This window comes from Mustela nigripes, chromosome 4 (genome assembly GCF_022355385.1).
Source record: "Mustela nigripes isolate SB6536 chromosome 4, MUSNIG.SB6536, whole genome shotgun sequence".
Taxonomy (NCBI): domain Eukaryota; kingdom Metazoa; phylum Chordata; class Mammalia; order Carnivora; family Mustelidae; genus Mustela; species Mustela nigripes.
The window spans coordinates 57,691,979-57,712,074 of record NC_081560.1 but is presented as its reverse complement, the minus strand read 5'-3'; the positions used below and the strand labels follow the sequence as shown (position 1 = coordinate 57,712,074).

The 20,096-nt window shown below is 41.5% G+C and overlaps 1 protein-coding gene across 2 annotated transcripts; it reads right to left on the bottom strand.

Annotated features, from left to right (window-relative positions):
* Positions 1–4,741: 4,741 nt before the first annotated feature.
* On the bottom strand, positions 4,742–16,214 carry AGR2 (anterior gradient 2, protein disulphide isomerase family member). Of its 2 annotated transcripts, none has more exons than XM_059395713.1 (8): positions 16,157–16,214; positions 13,322–13,467; positions 13,020–13,083; positions 12,848–12,900; positions 11,155–11,228; positions 8,808–8,871; positions 6,301–6,384; positions 4,742–5,039 (listed from the first exon to the last, which is right to left on the bottom strand). In XM_059395713.1, the coding sequence occupies exons 2-8, from the start codon at positions 13,458–13,460 to the stop codon at positions 4,990–4,992; spliced, it is 528 nt and encodes a 175-aa protein (XP_059251696.1). In that variant the 5' UTR covers positions 13,461–13,467; positions 16,157–16,214; the 3' UTR covers positions 4,742–4,989. The 2 variants fall into 2 exon arrangements, with proteins under 2 accessions (XP_059251696.1, XP_059251695.1); XM_059395712.1 differs by having other exon boundaries at positions 16,140–16,204.
* Positions 16,215–20,096: the final 3,882 nt, after the last annotated feature.

Below are 20,096 nucleotides of genomic sequence, written 5' to 3'. Positions count from 1 at the left end.
AGAGCTCTCTCTGCATCTCCCCACCTAGTATTTATTTAAGAAAGAAGCTCTACTTGTTTTTAACATTTCTCTTATTCCCTACTTATGTATCCCATTTAGGGGAATAGTTCTTAGAACATAGCCTTGATGTGAAGGGTGAAACTTGAGTTAATAAAGTGCAAATACAAGGGAAAAATGTTAAGCTGAAATTTCTAAAACCAGAGTTCATGGGGCATAAATTCATCTCAGACACCGTGTGATCAAAACAGCCAGTTTGGTCTGAAAACCAGTTCTGCGTGTTCAACCTAGGTCCTCTGCTGCTGTGTACAACGTTTCAGAGAGAGAAAAGCATCCAGAAGTGGGGTGTCAAGTTCTTAGTTTCCTTAAGCGAAAAACCTCCTGCAATTTTTCTAAATATTTGTTTAACTCTGTTTAAGTTTATTCATCCTTTTGAAAAGGCACCAAGTAAATTTACGAAACAATTTCATTGTATAGCTGGTATTGAAGAAATTAGAACAGAATTTTTTTTCATAGTATTTCATAGGAGGAAAGGACACTTTCAGGCATCGTGATTGTACAAATATGATCTTTCACAGGTCAGTTTTATTAGAGTTGACAGTAAAATTAAAGACCAAGTTTTTCGGGTTTGTGGAAATGTTGAAGGGATTTGTGTAAAGTTGCTATGCACTCGTTATGTTGGGGGCTGGTGGTTAATTTTTACACCTGGCTACTCATGCCAGATGCAGTTATGGTATGTGTTATTGGTCAGTGTTTTCTAAACAATTTTAAGGGAACAACCCAATCATGCCCTTTACCCCATTTCTCCACTGAACCCCCAGGGAGAGGGAGAGAGAGAGAGAGAGGGAAAAGAGAAGAGAGGTCTTCTTGTTTGTCACCATCTTGACTGGGTAACTGTAGTCATCAACATACCCCTGAGACAGTGGGCAAGGAGGAAAATCAGACCTTCTGCCATAGGCCAGGCTACTTCTCATCCACTCTCCACAGGAAAATCAGAGTTGGGAATTCATTCTCAAATGAGGGTGGGAGGGAGTTGCCTGAGTTAGAGTATATGGCAAACAGTGGACGGTGATATCACTTGGAAGGTGAAACCACCGTTGCTTACTTTCAGGATCTGGTTTTATGGGGTCACAACTTGACAAATGCCTTTTTAAAAAGCGAGGCTCATTTGGGGCAACTTGGTGGCTCAGTGGTTAAGCCTCTGCCTCCGGCTCAGGTCATGATCTCAGGGTCCTGGGATTGAGCCCCACATCGGGCTCTCTGCTCAGCAGGGAGCCTGCTTCCTCCTCTCTCTTTGCCTGCCTCTCTGACTACTTGTGATCTCTGTAAAATAAATAAATAAATAAAAACCTTTTAAAAAATCGAGGCTCAGGGCGCCTGGGTGGCTCAGTGGGTTAAGCCGCTGCCTTCGGCTCAGGTCATGATCTCAGGGTCCTGGGATCAAGTCCCGCGTCGGGCTCTCTGCTCAGCGGGGAGCCTGCCTCCTTCTCTCTCTCTCTCTGCCTACCTCTCAGTGTACTTGTAATTTCTCTCTGTCAAATAAATAAATAAAATCTTTAAAAAAAAAAAGCGAGGCTCATTTTACTTGGATTTTGAAGTCCGCTTCCTTTGTGAGTAACTGAAGGAAGCTCTGTTCTTGCCTAAGAGTTTTTTTTTTTTTTTTTTTTTTTTTTTTTTACATTATTTTCCCCCGACTCCTGTGCTCACCAGTGACTGCTAAATATAAGGACCTTGGGAGATAAAAGAAGCTACTTGGGATTATTGAATGCCTGAAACACACAAAACCCAGAGCAGAGCTAAACACTGTAGATGATTGAGGACAGCAGTCCTCAAGCAGGTGAAAATAGTTTAACCATTTTGCTCACCATGTAAATGACTCACAGATGATTTATGTTACCAACTTTTTCTAAATTACCCTTTCCCCTCCTCAGGTGTGGGGCTCCAGTAGGACCCACAGAAAAAAAGAATGATAAAACATTCTTTTCTTCGTGTGGTAAAATACACATAGTATAAAATGTATCATTTTGACTATTTTTTAAATGTGTAATACAGTGTCATTAAGTACATTCACTTTGTGGCCCAACCATTATCCCCCAGGAGCTTTTTCATCTTCCCAAGCTGACAGTATGCACCTGGCAAATAATCCCCCCACCTCCATTTCCTCCCCTCCCCCTCCCCTCCCCCTCTTCCATTAGCCCCTGACAACTACTGTTCTCCTTTGTGTCTGTGAATCTGACTCTTCCAGATCCCCCAGGTAAGTGGAAACAAAGCGTTTGTCCTTATGTGACTGCTTTCTTTTTTCACTTAGCATAGTGTTTTCAAGGTTCATCCATATTATAACAGGTGTCAGAATGTCCTTTCTTTTAAGGGCTGAATACTGTCCTGTCGTTGGCGTTCGCCATATTTTGTTGATGCACTCAGCAAGCGATGGAGTTTGGGTTGCTTTCACCTCCTGGCTATTGTGATTCATGCTGCTCTGAAAGTGAATGCACGGATAGAGCTTTCCTGCTTTCAGGGGTTTTGGGTACATGCTCAGAAGTGGAATTCCTGGATTGTATGGTTATTCGTTGCTAAAGTTCTTGAGCAACCGTCATATTGTTTTCCACAGTGGCTGTACCATTTTGTATTCCCAATGTGTTACCAACATTTTTCTTCAGTGGTTTGGAATAATGCTCTCTAGACCTACAGCTTTCTTCGAGTTCTGTGTGGTTGGAGAAATAGTCAAGGTATGCTTTCCCTTCAGTTTATTTGAATACAAAGGAAAGATTGTGAGATGACAAGAACAAACGGGCTTTGCTAATAACTCCGCAAGCTTCAAGCAGAATTTCCTCCCTTTGCACCTTCATTTCTCATTCTGACCGGTGTGTGCACACAGTTCCCGGAGCTACAGTTACAGCACAGAAATACCTACATTCTGGCTCACTTACTCTTTGTTTCTTCACAATGTTTATGTTTATAGATGAGAACAGACTGCGCTTTGTGTGAAAACACTATGTAACCACTATATTTGATAGTTGCCATTTCTTTTAAGTATGTTTAAATAATGTTGCCATTGACATCTTCACAGAACTTTGTTTCTCGTGAATGATTTCCTGATTTGCATTAGGACAAATTCTCAGAAGTAGAGGAGACCATGACTCTGTTTAACACTTTTCTAAGGGAGATTCATCTTCCTTGAGACCTTAACATTTGACTTCCCAGAGATGTATTTATATCTTAAAAATTATATATGTTGTTAAAATAACATTTTGTCATTCAACAAATTTTAAGGACTTAATCTTATTATCAGCCCAATAAAAAAGCCAATTTTTAAATTTTTATTTTGCTGTACTATAGAGGAAACCTGAACATCTTAGAATCTGTCATTCAAAATATTTGTATATATTGGGACACTTCGGTGGCTCAGTGGGTTAAGCCTCTCTGCCTTTGGCTCAAGTCATGATCACAGGGTCCTCTGATCGAGCCCCACATCAGGCTCTCTGCTCAGCAGGGAGCGTGCTTCCTCCTATTTCTCTGCCTGCCTCTCTGCCTACTTGTGATCTCTGTCTCTCTGTGTGTCAAATAAATAAATAAAATCTTTAAAAAAATGTATATAAGTGAAAATGCTTTTTTCCCCTTCATTAACTCTGAGAACTTTCTGAATAGGATATTTAACTTTTTCTAAACATATGTACCCACTTGTAAGAAGAGAGCCCAATCCCTCTGCCGATATTTTTACTGAGGATTTGTATGTCATTACATCAGCCATATGTGCACAGAACTATTAGTTAGTACATAGATTTTTGATAGTACTGTGAAAGAGAAAAGAATTTAAAATGTATATTCTGCCCTGGAAAAGATAATGATGCCAAAGAAAAGTTTGTCAAGACAAGAAGTAGCTATTCAATACCTCAATACTCAAAGCATCGTGCAGCCCACCACAGCCATTTGTGGACCAAAGAAGTCAGCAGGGCTGGGTAAAAAAGCAATTCCATGTAACAATGAATGTGATATTAAATATGTAGTGAAGAAATTAACACACAGTTCTAATTTTTGTCATTCAGAATCAAGAGTTGAAAGTAGCAAAAGCTGCTCCCCTATTCGATGCCACTACCTCTCTCAACTTCAAAGGTAAGACCTCTGACCTCTGCTCTGTAGACATGATGTCATTACCCTTTGCTCTTCTTCCAGCTAGTCACATTTTGGTGAAGAGGGGAACAACTCAGCTAAATTTATCCTAGGACAGTGCTCTAAAATCTTGAGAGACCAAATGTACTGTAAGATGAATTCTTAGGATTTCTTTAGGCTACGTTCATGGGTACAGATGTTCTTTGAATGACCTTTTCACTAAATTAGGGCTCTGATAGAGAAAGCTATCTGTAAAGACTTACCCTGAGAGGGTTCAGTTGTACAAAATCTAATTAAAATTAATTCTTGAAGTGAAGTGTATACCTAGGAGTTTCCAGTCAGGGTAGGAAGGGCTGTCTCCAAGGAGGTACCTGATCTTGGGGTGCATTTCTACACATTCTTTTGCACTAACACATCTTCTGTTTTGATACTTCTGTTGACTAAGCTCATGCCTACTTCTCGTCACCCACTGAGAAACTCTATAGTGAAGTGATTACTTTGACTTTGGTCTTCATTACTTCCAGTTAAGTCTGTTTTGTCTCCTCTTTGAACATTTCATGTGTACAAAAGTCCTGTTGGGTGAATGAACTGAATAGCTTTTCTCCGAAGGACTAAGTTAGGGGTGACAACAACAGTCTGAATACCTCAAAAGGATTTAATTTTTTTTTTTTTTAAAAAGCATGGCTTACTATGCTAGTATGCAATATTATTTTCATACAGGTGTACTTGAGACCAGATTTTTAAAAAATATCTGTTGTAACAATAACCATAATCTAATCAGCATGTCCATCAGTGTGCCTGCATTCTCCAAAGTCTTCTAGGATCTCCTCTTGATCCAAGTCTCAGGGCCGGACACAGAGGGAAAAGCTTGCAGATGTTTTTTCTCTACAATTCAGTCTTCAGCAGCTTGAGAGCTTTCTTCATGTTGTCGAGCACTAACAGGGAAAAAGTTGCCAAGGTCAAGATATCGCCAGAATTATACCGATAGCTCTAGTAAACCCCTAAACTTGAATTATTGAATGGGGCGCTATTTCATGATAGGGTGTATTGTTGGTAATTTTGTTAAACATTTTTTTCTGAAAGTATGTGACATGGCTTTTACTACAATCCAGTTTTCTCCCAATATTTCTCACACGTCTTTTCTACCAAAGCACTGTGATATTACCCGTGCCAGATATGTGCTTTTAAAGAGCTCAAAGTCTTATTTCTATAAGACTGGCCATTATCTCGAGAAGGGCTAGTACTTGGAATGTGCTTCCCTGGTCCTCCCCGCACCCACCAGAGGCATTTCTAATGGACCATGAGCATCTTTGCTGCTGCCCAGATGCAGCCTCTAGGCTTCCCCAGCACACTGTTGGAGGTCGTGCCACTCAACAGGTATTTTTGTGATGAACAAAAATATTCAGTGCCTGTGCATTGAGAACAAACAGTGGTTAGTGTGCCTGCTGAATTGAATTTTAAATTTTAATTAACATGATGTTAAAGAGCTACATGGAGCTCATGGCTCACATATTGGGCAGTACAGTTCCAGGCCCCCTAGTCACTGAGCTGAATTGGTTCTTAGGACAAACCCAATTGTCTTCCCAGAAGGACTCATTATTAACCACAACAGGTACAGTCTCCTATTGAGGTGCTCTGTCTGCTCTGAGTTTAACTTTTTTTCCTTTCCATTTTTTGGCAACTCTGGGGATAGTGAGTATCTTGCCAGCTCCTGGGAACCATCTTTCCTACTGATCTTTAAAATTGAATTTAAACTCAGCATCACCAAATGGACCATATCATTTTACTTTCATTATTTGGAAAAAATACTGAAGGCCTGAAGATTCCTATTACTCGTGTAATAGGACAGTTACTGTATTGCACTTTATTCTGTCGTAGGACTCTTTACGACAGGGTGCCTGAGGAAACCTTGAGAATCAGGTAATACGGTTATAGAATCCTCCCAGAGAAAAAGAAACCTTGAGAAGCAGGTAATATGGTTATAGAATCCTCCCAGAGAAAAAGATACCCAATCAAAAGACTCTTTCACAAATTATTCACTTAAATAAATGAGACCAAAGTGAAAATGATTTGCCTGAGGGCACAAGGCTAGTTGGGGTCACACTGATTCTCTGCATGTCTGAGCCCAGCTTCCTTCCTCCTCATCGTGGACTGTAAGTGCAACAGCAAGACACGTTCACGGGAGGCGACACTTACATAGCGCTGTATCTGAAGGCTCATAAGCGTAGAGACGATTTGAGTATCTTCCAGTGATGTCAGCTCTAACTGTCAGGGATGGGTCTACAATGAAAAAGCAAATGGGAATGGAATCAACGTTTCCAAGGAAGCTCTGTTGCGCGAGGAAGCCCACGTACTTGTCCATGGCCAATGAAAGGAACACAGCGTGTGATCCCCCTCATGAAGGTCTAGTCCATCTACTTGGCAACCCAGACTGTGGCTGCCAGTCCCCAAAGCAGGGCCCAGAGCCCCCGACAGCTGCACAATGCTATTTGTAGCCAAGGTTATGAACCCTGCTATCCTATCTATAGCAACCTGAAAACAGAAGAAGACATACTGGCAGGGGGATGTTGGGTGCTTTGGTGAAAACCCTGGCATTCTATACTAAGGCATTTTGAACTTTTGAAATGCTTATGTTGTAATCACAGCCTGTTACCAGGAGCAACCTAGCTAATTAGAAACCGACTTCCAATGCTAGTTCTCGAAATAAAAGGTTGTTTTTAATGAATAAAAGAATGCAAACCATTAATGGCAGCAAAGTTCAAATAAGCACATAGGGCCCCTCTCTGTTTTTTACTTTTTTGTGATCTAGCTGTATTTAAAAAACAAAGATTTAGGAGTCTTCCTTTATGCATACCTATGATAGTCCTTAGTGTTTTAAATCCATTTTTCCATGTTTTATATTTATTTTGAAGTTATCCACTTATGGGAAAAGAAGGCATTTTTAAAATAAGGCATATCGATAAGGGAGGTACTAGGATCTATGCAGACCTAGAAACCTTCTCTTGTCAGAGAGGTTTGAAAAGGCCCAAAGAGCATGTCCTGAAAATCAGATGGTGGAGGCACGTGAGACCCAGTTGGCTGTGTGCACAGTCTGGCCCTGGTACTTAAGCGGATGATCTGTCATTTCAGAATGTTGAAATGGGCCCCACTGATGTTAATGACAAGAAGCAGACATTTATTTGTTCAACAAAGACTTAAAACCTATTATACTTCTGCTAGTGCAGAGGATACAAACACACGGTCTACTCTTTGCGATAAATTAACATAAGAAAAGCTTTTGAAACACCCAACCCTAGACTCACAAAGCTGCCCCCCTGAACCACCTGAAGAGCTTTAAGAAATACCTCCTGCCTCCCATTCCCAGCAGGATTCTGATTTAATTGGTTTGAGGTGTGGCCCAGCAGCTTGTTTTTCTAAAATCTTCCAGGTGATTCTAATCTGGAGCCGGTGTCCGCGCTCCTGAGCTCTAGTTGGTTCTTTTGGAAGGCATGGAATGTGGGTTACAATGCCCTTAGACAGGAATAAATGCTATAAAAAGAACTCTAGCGCAAAGTGTCACAAGATGACCCATAAAGTCCCAATTTAAACGTTCTCAATTTTCTAAATCCTCACGTAACTGAGTGTATAAAATTAGCTTGAGTTCAGCCCTCCTGCTTTTCACTCCTTCACGTGTTCCTCTCCCCTGTCCTGTGCATTTAGTGTGGACTTGGCTGGATTCCAGCCCCAGCCCCGAACCACTTGATCAGTGTGAGTTCTGCTGTGTGATGGATTTATTTATGCATGGTCAGAAGAAAATCACGCAACCCCAGCCACAAAGAGCTATAGTCCTACAGGGGAAAATAGATACTGAACAATCACCCCCGGGATGCCCGAGTGGCTCAGTGGGTTAAGCCATTGCCTTTAGCTAAGGTCATGATCCTAGGGTCCTGGAATCGAGTCCCACATCAGGCTCCTTGCTCAGTGGGGAGCCTGCTTCTCTCTCTGCCTCTGCCTGCAACTCTGCCTGCTTCTGCATGATCTCACTCTCTGACAAATAAATAAATAAAATCTTAAACAAACAAACAAATACCATGACCCCATAAATGCAAAATTATAACTGAGGGAAGAATGACTGCTGAGAGGAACATGGTGCCACATGGGCACATGGTGTTAGTTGTGCCAGGTCAGCGAGCAACTGTGATGACAAGGTGCATGGGGGAAGCAGGAAAAGCTTTCCAGCAGAGGGAACAGGATGTGAAAAGTACCAGCGGCTGGAAGGAGCATGGCTCCTCTGATTTCTTTCCTGGCAGCCATATTCCTACCTTGCCCAGAAATAATTACCAAAAAATGTCAGAAAGAAAAATCCAGCATACCAATTGGAAGTTCGCCTGATGAAAAATAAGAATTTACCGGCCTGAGGTTCTCAGGAAAACAGGCAATACATTTAAAAGTTAGCAGGGTGCTTCCCTCTTCGATGTACTTGTGATGGGACAAGATAAGTTTACATGTGCAGATGAGAAACAAAGGAAGAAATAGGTAGAAGCTTGAACTTTGTAATGAAGAAATGTTGAGACACATAAGGGAATGTTACACCCCTTGCTACGGTGGGGCAGTGACATTGGCCGTGATGGAGTGGCAGATGAGGGAGGGGGACTCCGAGGAAGAGTTAGCAAAGTGCTTGGGCAATTATCAGTGTGCTTGATCTCATTGTCATTTTTACTTACCAATAAACATGATCCTGGGGACATACTGGCCATCCGGAGAAAGGTGTTTGTCAGTTGTTTCATACTAAGATTTTAAAAAAAGACAGTTTTAGCTTGTCTGTTCTTCAGGTACTGTCAAACAGAAATATGTCTTCTACTGGGGGAGACATCTTGAAATACTGTAAGGCATCTCTCTTCCCCAGAGAGTTGATAATACAGATGAGGAGGTGAGTTACACACATGAAATAATAAATAAGATAGAGCCAAACGCAGTGCGGCACCTGAGGTAGAGAGCTGAAGGAACATGAGCAAAAAAATTCAAGAAGGGAGAATAAAGAGGGAGTTCCAGTTATGTGGGGAAGACATCTTGGATGAGAGAGATGGGGGAAATAGAGTAGTGAAAAAAACAGGTCAGTTTTGGAAAATTACAGAAACAAACACGCTTGTCTGTGGCACTCATCTTTAAGGAACATGGGTCAGCTGAGAGACACAGGTAGGAAAATGAATACCGAGGATCCACTTGGTGTGGTATTATGGAGGCCATGCAGGTGCGATGGGTGACCAAAGCAGGGCATTTAACCCTTTATATAAATTGGACTAAGACTTAGGGAGGGAGAAGTCTTAAAAAAAATAAATAGGACGGGACATCTGGGTGGCTCAGTTGGTTGAGCGGCTGCCTTTGGCTCAGGTCATGATCCCAGTGTCCTGGGATTGAGTCCTGCATTGGGCTCCTCGCTCCACAGGGAGCCTGCCTCTCCCTCTGCCTCTGCCTGCCACTCTGCCTGACAGTGCTCTCTCTCACTCTAACAAATAAATAAATAAAATTAAAAATAGATAAATGAGTAGGAGTCAGGTACATGGAACACAAGGTTACTCCAGGCAATGGGAAGAGTTTGTCCAAAGGTAGAGGAGAGGCACAGCACTTTCTGGTAGGACTGTGTGTTTTGGGGGGATTCAAATACAGAGGACACAGGAGGCAGTGGTGAGAGAAGATGCTAGAAAGCTCCTTTTGGGGTTGGCTCGTGAGAGGTCTTGCACACCATGCCAGTTTTTGCCTGTGTTCATAAATAGATCAGAACCCCTGGAGGGATTTAGAAGTACCATGATCCCAGTTTGGTTTTTAGAGTCATTACCCTGAAGGCTATGTGGGATTAGCTAGGATTTATTTTGTAGGCAGGGAGCCATTTAGTAATACTGTAGTGACCTAGGCAGAGGGAGAAATTCTTACACTAAACAGTGGTCCTCACTTTATAGGGAAGTGGCCTACAGCAAAAATATTTAGAAGTTAGAACGACAGGGTTTCTTGACTGCTGCGGGGGAGTAAGAGTGGAATCTCGAATGAAACTTTCAGTGAAACACGGACTAATGAAAGAAGAGCTGTTGGAAAATCCCGCACCAAGCTGATAAATCCAGCACTGAGCACATTGAGTTTAAGCTAATAATGCAAAATGTGGACCACAACTGCACACACAAGTTGGAACTTGTTGCCTGTTTGGGTAAGATTTGGCAATTACCAGTGCGTGGGCATTGATTAAAGGCAGATGTAGATGAAGTTGTCCACAAAGAATATAAAACATTAAAAAGAATATAAAATATTAGGAAGAGAAGCGGGCAGAGATTCACCAAGTCACTAATATTAAAAGGTAGAAAGAGGAGGAGAAGCCTGTGGAAGGTGAGGAAGAACGACTGCTGTGAATGTTCTTTGAAGAAGCCAAGTTTGTCAGCTTGCGAAGAGGGAGGGGGGGAGAGAGAGAGAGAGGGAGAGTGAAAGTAGTGGGTGGAAGGGGGGAGGAAGGGCAGGAGAGGACCTAGGGTTAGAGAGAGTGGTTTTGTGAGTTGTTGATTGTTACTAGTTTCCCTTTGGAAGGAAGGTGGAACCGTTTGCTTGTGAATAGAAAGACCTTGCGGACTGAAAGCTTGGCCAACAGCAAGGGTGTTGATGGCAAAGTAAGGTGGGAATGAGTGAGGCTAAAGCTGGTGCTTTAGACAGCAGGGGACCTGTCACTCCCCAGGAGAGAAGAGCAGAGGACTAAGAAGGGGGGGGGGGGCAGAGCATCAGGACTGCAGGGAAGAGAGCACAGGAAGAGATCTGCAAAGAGACCTTGCATTTTTACAGCAACAGAGAAAATCCTGACCACAAGAGCATATTTTTCAGACAGCCTGGAATTGTTAATTACTGAATAAAAGCACAGCCAGACAAGATAGATGATGAGTAAAATATCTCTTTTTTCTCTGTCATCTGTGAAATGAGCTCTCCGGAACAGCCCCCAGTCAGTGCAGTATGACTAACATGCATAGGAAACCTGAGTCATCCATTTCACATAATGAGCCGCGGAGAAATGTCTGTGATGACGAAAACTGAACTTACAACTAGATTGAGGAGGACAAACTGCTCTGCCAACTTCTGGATTTCTTTATTTTCAGCAAACACTTTCTTTAAAGCTAGAATAGACCAAAGAATCAGTAAATATCCATCTCGTCGCTGGTTGAAACTGTTGCTCTCTGTTATATCTTAAGCTGAACTGTATTTTCAATATAATATCCAACTTTGCCTTTTTAGCAATCAATTAGTGAAGTAATATCTAGTCCATTCACTACCTTTGATGCTTGCCATTCACTCATTCATTCTTTCATCCATTCATTCATTCATCCATTTTTTCCCCCCAACCTATATTTATTGCTCGTCATGTGGTACAAACTGTTTTATGGAAAAAAAAAAAAAGAAGAAGAAAAAAGAAAATAATTTGTTGTCTTCCTAAAGCTCAAATGCTTCTGTGGGAAACAGACCAAAAATAAATAAACAAATACATATCTAATAACTTCAGTTGGAGATATGTATTTCGAAGAAAAATAAAGCAAGGCAAGAGGTTTAAGAGCTCTAGACTGTTTCAGGCAGAGCTCTCGGAGGAGGTGACATCAAAGGAGAGAATGACATCAAAGGAGAGAATGATCCATTAGAAGATTTTGGGGGTCTGTTGTGCTGGGCAGAGGAGGCCGCAGGAGCAGTGGCCAGGAGGCAGGAATGAGCTTGGAGGAAACTGCACAAAGGCCAGGCTAGAGGGAGTAGAGAAAACACAAAGGCAGCATAGGAAGGAAAGCAAAGATAGCCAGGGGCCAGGTTATGTCCAGCCTTGCAGGCCATGATCAGGAATTCAGATTTCGTTTACTTGTGATAAGAAGCCACTTGAACACATGAGCGAAAGGGTCTGATTTATGTTTAACCACCTCAGTCTGGCTTCAGTGTGGAGAGCTGAGTGTGGGCTGATTAGTTAGGTGGCTGATACAGTATTCTAGACCAGATGGAATCTTGGCTTGGATCAGGGCAGTAGAAAGGAGTCAGTAAGAAGTGGCTGGATCCGGGGCTGGACCTACACGATACACGGATCCCAGGACAAAACACAATTATGGGGCACCTGGGTGGCTCAGTGGGTTAAACCCTCTGCTTTCAGCTCAGGTCATGTTCCCAGGGTCCTGGGATCAAGCCCTACATGGGGCTTTCTGCTTAGCAGGAAGTCAGCTTCCCTCTCTCTCTCTCTCTCTGCCCGCCTTTCTGCCTACTTGTGATCTCTGTCAAATAAATAAATAAAATCTTAAAAAAAAAAACCCCACAATTATGGAGCCCCTTATTAAAAAATTCTACAAGTATTAAGACAGCAACAACCAGAGATTTAAATCCAGCACAAAAACCTTCCAGGCCCCCCGCCTTGTGTGAACACACAGTTTGCACATCCTTCAAGCTGGGGCTGGCTTCTGGGTATATTTGGGAGGTAAAGCAGTATATTTGGGAGGTGTTTGCTAGCATAGTAGATATGGGTTACAAGAGAAAGCAAGAAGTCAGGATGAATCCTAGAGTTTGCTTTTTTCCCCCCTTCAAAATGTGCACCACTGGTTAGCACAAAGTATGGAAATATTTGAAGTTACTTTAAAATACATTTTTCTTACATATAAATACTGTCTTATTTAACTGTGCCAGGCGCTAAGGATAAAAAGATGAGTGACGTGAGCCTTGTCCCTATAGCTAAAAGCCGACAAAGGAAATTATATTTAGAATAGTAAATTACCTTGACTGTGTGGGCATTCATCCAAGTGATGAATAATCATTATGGGTTTGTTGCTGTAAGAGACCAAAGAGAGATTGGGTCATTTTTAATGAGCAGGATTTCTTGTATAGCAACGTGCCACTAGAGGGTGCTCTTGTGAGCTCGGAGAGAACTCTGTAACCTGTATCTTTACCTTGTCTTGGATTTGTACAAAGCTTCTTCGTAAGTCTGAGTCCAGATGAGCTGATCACCCCAACCTAGAGCAAAACGAATGGGTGTATTTAAAACTATTATAATTTCTGACTAAAGCTGTTGAAAAGCAGTGGTAAAGTCTGGAATAAATATATACTGAATACCAATCAGATGCAAAACCCTCTAAAGAAAGTCAAAACAATGATCAACTTTGATAAATTTAGTTCAAAAATATTTTTCGGCACCCAAGCCTCAGGTTCTCAATGAAAGGGCACTGAAAGCTGACTGGAAGCGGACTCCTACCTCTGGAGAGGGTCTGGGGCAGTTTGGGTCCAGAGTCCTTGGTGTCTTTCTTAGCTCCTGATTTGGCTGTGATGTCTTTGGCCAGAGTGTAAGAGAGGGCGACAAGGAGCAGGAATGCTGACACCGAGATCTTCTCCATGGCAAATCTGATATGGACAACAAGGAAAATATCAGTGAAACAAAAGGGAATTAGGAGCCTTCTCAGTCTTTAGACTGTATCATGACCCTGGGATACAAAGGAACTGACATTTAGCTGAGATGGAAAACATGCAGCTGGTGTGAAACACTCCCTTCCACAGACCTTTCCTAAGAATGCTAGTGTGAGTATCTATCTACTTTTGGATCCATCAACAGATACAGACCCACGTAGATATAAATATAGTGAGGGAGCTCTCCACAGAAACCTACACTATAGAAATAGGTATATAGATGTATTTTAGGAAAATAGATGTATACACTTTTACATTTAAGGGAATTTACATTTAAATTTTAGATTTTAAAAATTTTACCACTGGAAGGCACCTTGGGGCTGCCTCCTCCATTCCCACTCCCCACGCCTCATTTTATAGATGAAGAGTCTGAAATTCAGGGAGAGGAAGCCTCCTGAGATGGGTAGAGAACCAAGTCCTCTGCATCTTGCTATTTTGCAGCACTGGCTCCTGTTTTCCCCATCCTGAAACAATCACCCTCAATATACGTACTTCTTTAGCCTTCTGTGAAAATGGGGCCGTTGCCATTAAAGAATAAGATCTAAGTAAAGAGAATCCTTATATAACTCAAAGCTGCCAACTCTGTCACATAACTGAAAACTTAGGCCCAACTAACTCTCCCTCGTGTAACTTTCACTCAAATTCCATTTATTAGTTCTGAGGTGACAAAAATATGTCCACGCGGGTTTATTCTACTGAAACAATTCTTTGACTCTCTCCATGGGCCTGTATCGGTAGGTGATGGTGGGCATGGGTTTTGGGGCACAAAAATATTCTACGGGGCTTATAAGGTAGAGAAACCAACCCCTGTGTATCTCCTTGTTAAATTTTTTCCCCCTTCCAGTATTTCAGTTAATTCTTCAGAAAAGTTACACCACTACAAAGCAGATGTCCATAAACAGGAAAGAGAACGGTTCGTTAAGGTTGATGAGTGAGTGAGGGAGTTGCTAACTAGTAAAGAGAGTTGCACTGGCAGATCACTACAGTTACCCATCACATGCATGATTAGAGGTGGGATTCCAGGAAAGACAAAGACTGAACTCCTTTCACAAAAACCTCGCTAACATGGGTATAGGCCTCAGCAAACTGCAAAGGAAGCAGGATGGACTATCAGTGCTTGGTATTTTTAAGGTGGGAAAGCTTCTCACGTTCTGATAGTTTGAGTGGGAATTTTTGCTGAGCGTTTGTTCTTTTTTATAAAAAGCGTTTGAAGCTACCAGATTCCGATGATGCCTTGGCTTTACCTGACCAATTATCATCTATCCAAATCATACTATGTGGCCACAATATGTCTTACTCGAAAGAAGACCTAAACAAAAAGCAAAGGTACACTTGCTTCATTTTCTACTCGAATAAGAATGTGTACTATAGGTCAGCAATTCCCAGCCGTCTTAGTACAAAGACTTCTTTTTCATATAGAAGAGAAACATACACACACACACACACACACACATCCCAGGAACTTTGATGTGAGCCTAATTGTACTTTCAAAATATGAGTTGATTCAGAAACCTATGACCTATAACCTCTAACTGGCAAATAACTCCTTGGAATTTATCAACAAACATTTGCTTTTGTCTTTTATATATAGCAATAGCCTCTCTTTATGTTAGGAAAAAACCGTGACTCGTGGGGGTGAAGCATTTGATCTGTGCGGCTCATGGAGGGTTCTTGCGGCATGCTCCCTTGTCATAGTCCTGTAACTCAGCGGTTGGAAGATGCACTTAATGCCTGAGTTTCTGGCAGGATGACTCACTGAAGCCTATTGTTGCTCCTGCTATATAAACACACTGCTGTGGCCTCACTTTCTGAGATTCATTCTATTGGATTCTCATTGCAGAGCTCTCTGCTCCCTGACCAGGGAGCTCTCTGCTCCCTGCAGAATAAGTAGACTCTGCTCTGCAAGGGTCCTGCCTGAACCACCTCACAACAGAATGCTAACTGGGAGAGAGAGAATTTGGATGCACACGTGTATGTGTGTGTGCGTACACACACACACACACACACACACACTCTATGGAACTAGCCCTTTTTCTGGTCACCGTACGTCTGTCTTCTTATCTTTAGCAGGAAATGAACCTGCAGAAGGTTTCAGTGTCCCTGCTCCTAAATGCTTCCAGAAAGCAGCCAGATCTCTCCTCCTGGAGCCCATGCCGTGAATTTCAAGACTGCAAATGCAACAAGAATATCTTCATGGCAGATGGAGAGACAGAACTGTGTTTCCTGAGGTGCAGTGATAATCGTGAAATGCAGTTCCCAGCGGGCAGTCCGAGCTGAGGTTGGTCAAGCCCATGAGTCTGTGCTCCAGCCGTGGGTGAGAGCAGAGAATTAGATGGTGACCAGTGCACAGTGGCAGAGGACGCAGGGCCCGCTGTTAGAGCTCACCCGACCCTAAACCCCTTGTTTCTAGAGGGAGAAAGCATTACCTTGAAACAGCCCTCTCCCAGCTCTGCCCAAAGAGAGGCCCCAGTAAGCCTTGGATGGAAAGTCCATTATTCCTGGTCCAAGTCCCTGGGAACTACTTTGAACTTTTCTCTCCTTGGGTTCCTGCAACTTTACGAGGTCATCAGAGCGAGTGCCCTGTAGGAGAGTCTTGTCAGGAGTCTTACCTGGTTTCCCCACCCACCTGTCCGTATGAGCCGGCCGCCTCTGTGCTGTCCAAGCCTCCTGCTGTGCTGGCTCCCTTTGTGCTCCTATTTATGTGCAGAGCACACCTCAATCCCACCCACTGATCCCGTATTTACATGTTGCAAACCCAGAAAGGAACTTTCCTTTTCCCCAGGGATGATCTTCCCTGGGCTAAAGAGTTCCATGTTTTTTAAAAATAACAGTGCAAAGGATATGTTTTTCAGTAGGCATGTTTTTAATTGTTTGTGAAAGTATATTGTTAAGAGATTTGGAAAAGATGGGCAGAGTGCCAAATCCAGGTAAACTTTAAATGAGGACATTTGATTTGCCTGAAGGCTGATTTGTCTTCACATGATTGGATGGAGTGTGTGGTTTGTAGATTTTTTGTCCCCTCCCCCTTGGGCAGATTGCCTTTATGTAGTTGAGAACACACAAGAGATGATTCACAATTCTTAACTCTGCCAGTCTTTGACCTGCTACCCTCCACTGTAGTACAAATTATTTTCCACCCTACACTTCCTCTTCCTGGCAAACAAAATGTATATTCACAATGGCAGTGAAGAAATTACAAATCAAGCAATCACAAAGTATTTCAAAGTTGAGGAAGTTACTGAAAAAAAGAAAACTAATACTATGGGTTTTTATTAATTACATTGTAGTTGAATATATGCAGCAATTTCCCCCAGAAAAGTTCAAAAGTAATTGACAGGTATTCTCTCATTTAACTGCAAACTTTCCTGTGAGGCATGCAGAAAGCCACTTACTTCATTTTTCAGACCTAGAAACTAAGGTCTGCAACTAGTTTTTTTCACTCAAGATTACACAGTTATTCACTAAAGATTTTAAGACTTTTTTTTTTTAATATTTTATTTATTTATTTGACAGAGAGAGATCACAAGTAGGTAGAGGCAGGCAGAGAAAGAGAGAGAGGGAAGCAGGCTCCCTGCTGAGCAGAGAGCCTGATGCAGGACTCAATTCCAGGACTCTGGGATCATGACCTGAGCCGAAGGCAGAGGCTTAACCCACTGAGCCACCCAGGCACCCAAGACTGATTTCCTATAAAAAATTTCAACCCTGAGTTTTGTTGATGAAGCCATATACAATCCTTAAAGCTCAGAATGGGTAAATCTTTAGTAATAGAAAATTAACTAATGAGATACAAACCCTATAAAATAACTTTTAAAATGGGTTAAGATCATAATATTTCAAGTGTATATGTATTTTTATAAAGCCAAAATTCCCATGGGCAAAATAGTGATTCCCCAAGTACTGAATTTTCTTTCAATTCTGAGTTTACAGAGGTAATTTCTTCAGAAGTTTGACTGAAGACTGGTTGGTTCAGTCGGTTGAGCTTCCGACTCTTGATTTCTGCTCAGGTTGTGAACTCAGGGCTGTGGGATGAGCCCTCTGTGGGGCTGCACACTCAGCAGGAGTCTGCTGGTGATTCTCTCTCTCCCCCTCCCTCTGTCTGTACACGTGCTCTTTCTCTCTCAAGTCAATAAATACATCTTAAAAAAAAAAAAAAAGGTTTTGGAAGACAGTGATTTGAGCTAAACTTTAAAACTAGGAAAGCTTTTATGTGAACCCTGAGTCTATTCATATTCAACTCAACCCCTCAACTGTGCAGAGAAAAAAACAAAGATGTTAAAAAGTTATGACTCCAAGGGTCCCCACAACTCCTTTAGGGCATTGCTGGGACCAAAGCCCAGGGGTCCTCTAGTCCATCACCTGCTCAGAGTAGAAAGTGGGCAGGATTTGGGATCACAAGATTTCAGTCTGAATCCTGCATCCTGGTGCATACTCACAGGATAAGCAGAGATGCCATTTAACTTCCCTGAAACTTCGGTTTCCTTTTCTATAAAAAGGGGTTACTATTACCATATATAATTGTTTTGAGTACTAAATGAGATTTGAATGAATTAAGAAATGAAAAAGTACCTGGTGTATTAGTTTGCTAGATGAGCTGGAACACAGTTCCACAGAGTGGGCAGCTTAGACAACAGAAATTCATTTTCTCAGTTTTGGATACCAGAAGACTGAGATCAAGATGTTGGCAAATTTGATTTTTTGTGAGGCCTCTCCTTGGCTCCTCGATGCTATCTTCTTCCTACATATTCACATGGCCTTTCTTCTGTACCAGTGTCCTAATCTGTTCTTAGAAGGACACCAGTCATCTTGGGTTAGGGCCCATCCTAATGACTTATTTTACCTTACTTACATCTCTAAAGACCCTATCTCCAAATATGGTCATATTCTGAGGTACTGGGTATTATGATTTCAACATGTGAATTTTGAGGGGAGAACTCAGACCATACACTTGGTAATTGAAAACATCTTGCCTCTGTTATAATAATGAATTATAATGGTATCGTAATTATTCAACGGTATCACTGTGCCTGATTTTGTGCCATTAGTATTTGTCATAGTGACCAAAGTATGACAGGGAGGAAGTAATTATTAGAACATACATTACACATGTCATGATGACTGTGGTATCTTCGGCATACATAGCTGTCTTGGTGTGAAGCAGTGAGGGTTTTGTAGACGGTACCAGTTTTTCTTTTATGTTTCATTACTTTTAACAGTGACATCATACAATCAGTCTTTCAGATTTGCCAAGTAGTGTAAAACTCTATTGTTCATAAATTACTGTATCTTATTTTAAAAATAGAGTGCACATCTAGCATGCAGCCCAACATGGGGCTTGAACTCATGACTCTGAGATCAAGACCTGATCTGAGATCAAGCGGCAGATGCTTAACTGACTAAGCCACCCAGGTGCCCCAATAAATAAACATTTTGATTCCCCAAGTAGGATTTGATAATGTGATATATAAGATAATGTTTGGCAAGTGAAACTACACATAGTACCAGTGACCCTAACAATAGGTTATTTAAGTGCATGCTACACATTTGTGTTTTATGCATTTATGTTATCATACTTTTGGAGGCTTTTATGTAAGCAGATTTTAAAGTAGATTATTTTCTATTTTTTAGCAGAATTTGGAGAATTACAATAATAACCAGCAATTATTGAAATCCAGTAGGCACTGGGCATGTGACTATATTACTTCATGTAGTCACACATTATTTTGTTTCTTCACCAAATAGTCACTGAACCTATTCGTGTAGCAAATACCATGCCAGACTCTAAAGATAGAAAGGTGAATAAGAAACGGTCAGTTATTGAGGTAGCCAGACATGTACCTAGAAAATTGTCATTCAGGGCAGTAAGCTGTCATGGGGACACCCAAAGAAGTTGGAGACATTGTTACTGTCCTAAGGTTAGGTACAATCTGATTGAAAAATGAAGATAGAAACTCACTGGAAATTAACCATCCATGTGAGAATTTCATCCAATAAGGGACAAGTAATTGATATAGACATTAGCTCTTGTTATTTTAAAGAGAAGATAGAGATTTGTATCCACTACAATGTTTACAGTGGTAGTGGAAAGCAAGATTTCCAGATGGAGAAAATGAAGAATTTTCAAAATATGTTTGTTGGATATTTTTTATTTGTCTATTTATTTGTTGGATATTTAATGGGATGAGGGTATTAGAGTGAGATCTCTCTGGATAGTTAATAGGCAAATAGGTTCAGAAAGGTGTTTTGAGGGAGCCTGTCTCCTCTGATGTCGTTATAAGGAGTTTAGATTTCACCCTTAAGAGGGAGTATCCTGCAGTGGTAAACAGGGCCATTTGTAGATTTAGAGTGATTTGGGTTCAAATCCAGCTTTATGATTATGACATTCTCTACTAAATCCTGCAGATCGCTTAAACTTTCTGTACTTTAGTCATCTCAGTTGAAAGTGGAGATAGCATGACCTGCTTTTTTTCTTTTTTTGCTGTTCTTTAAAACAAATTTTATTTTATTTTTTCAGTGTTCCAAGATTCATTGTTTATGCACCACATCCAGTGCTCCATGCAATATGTGCC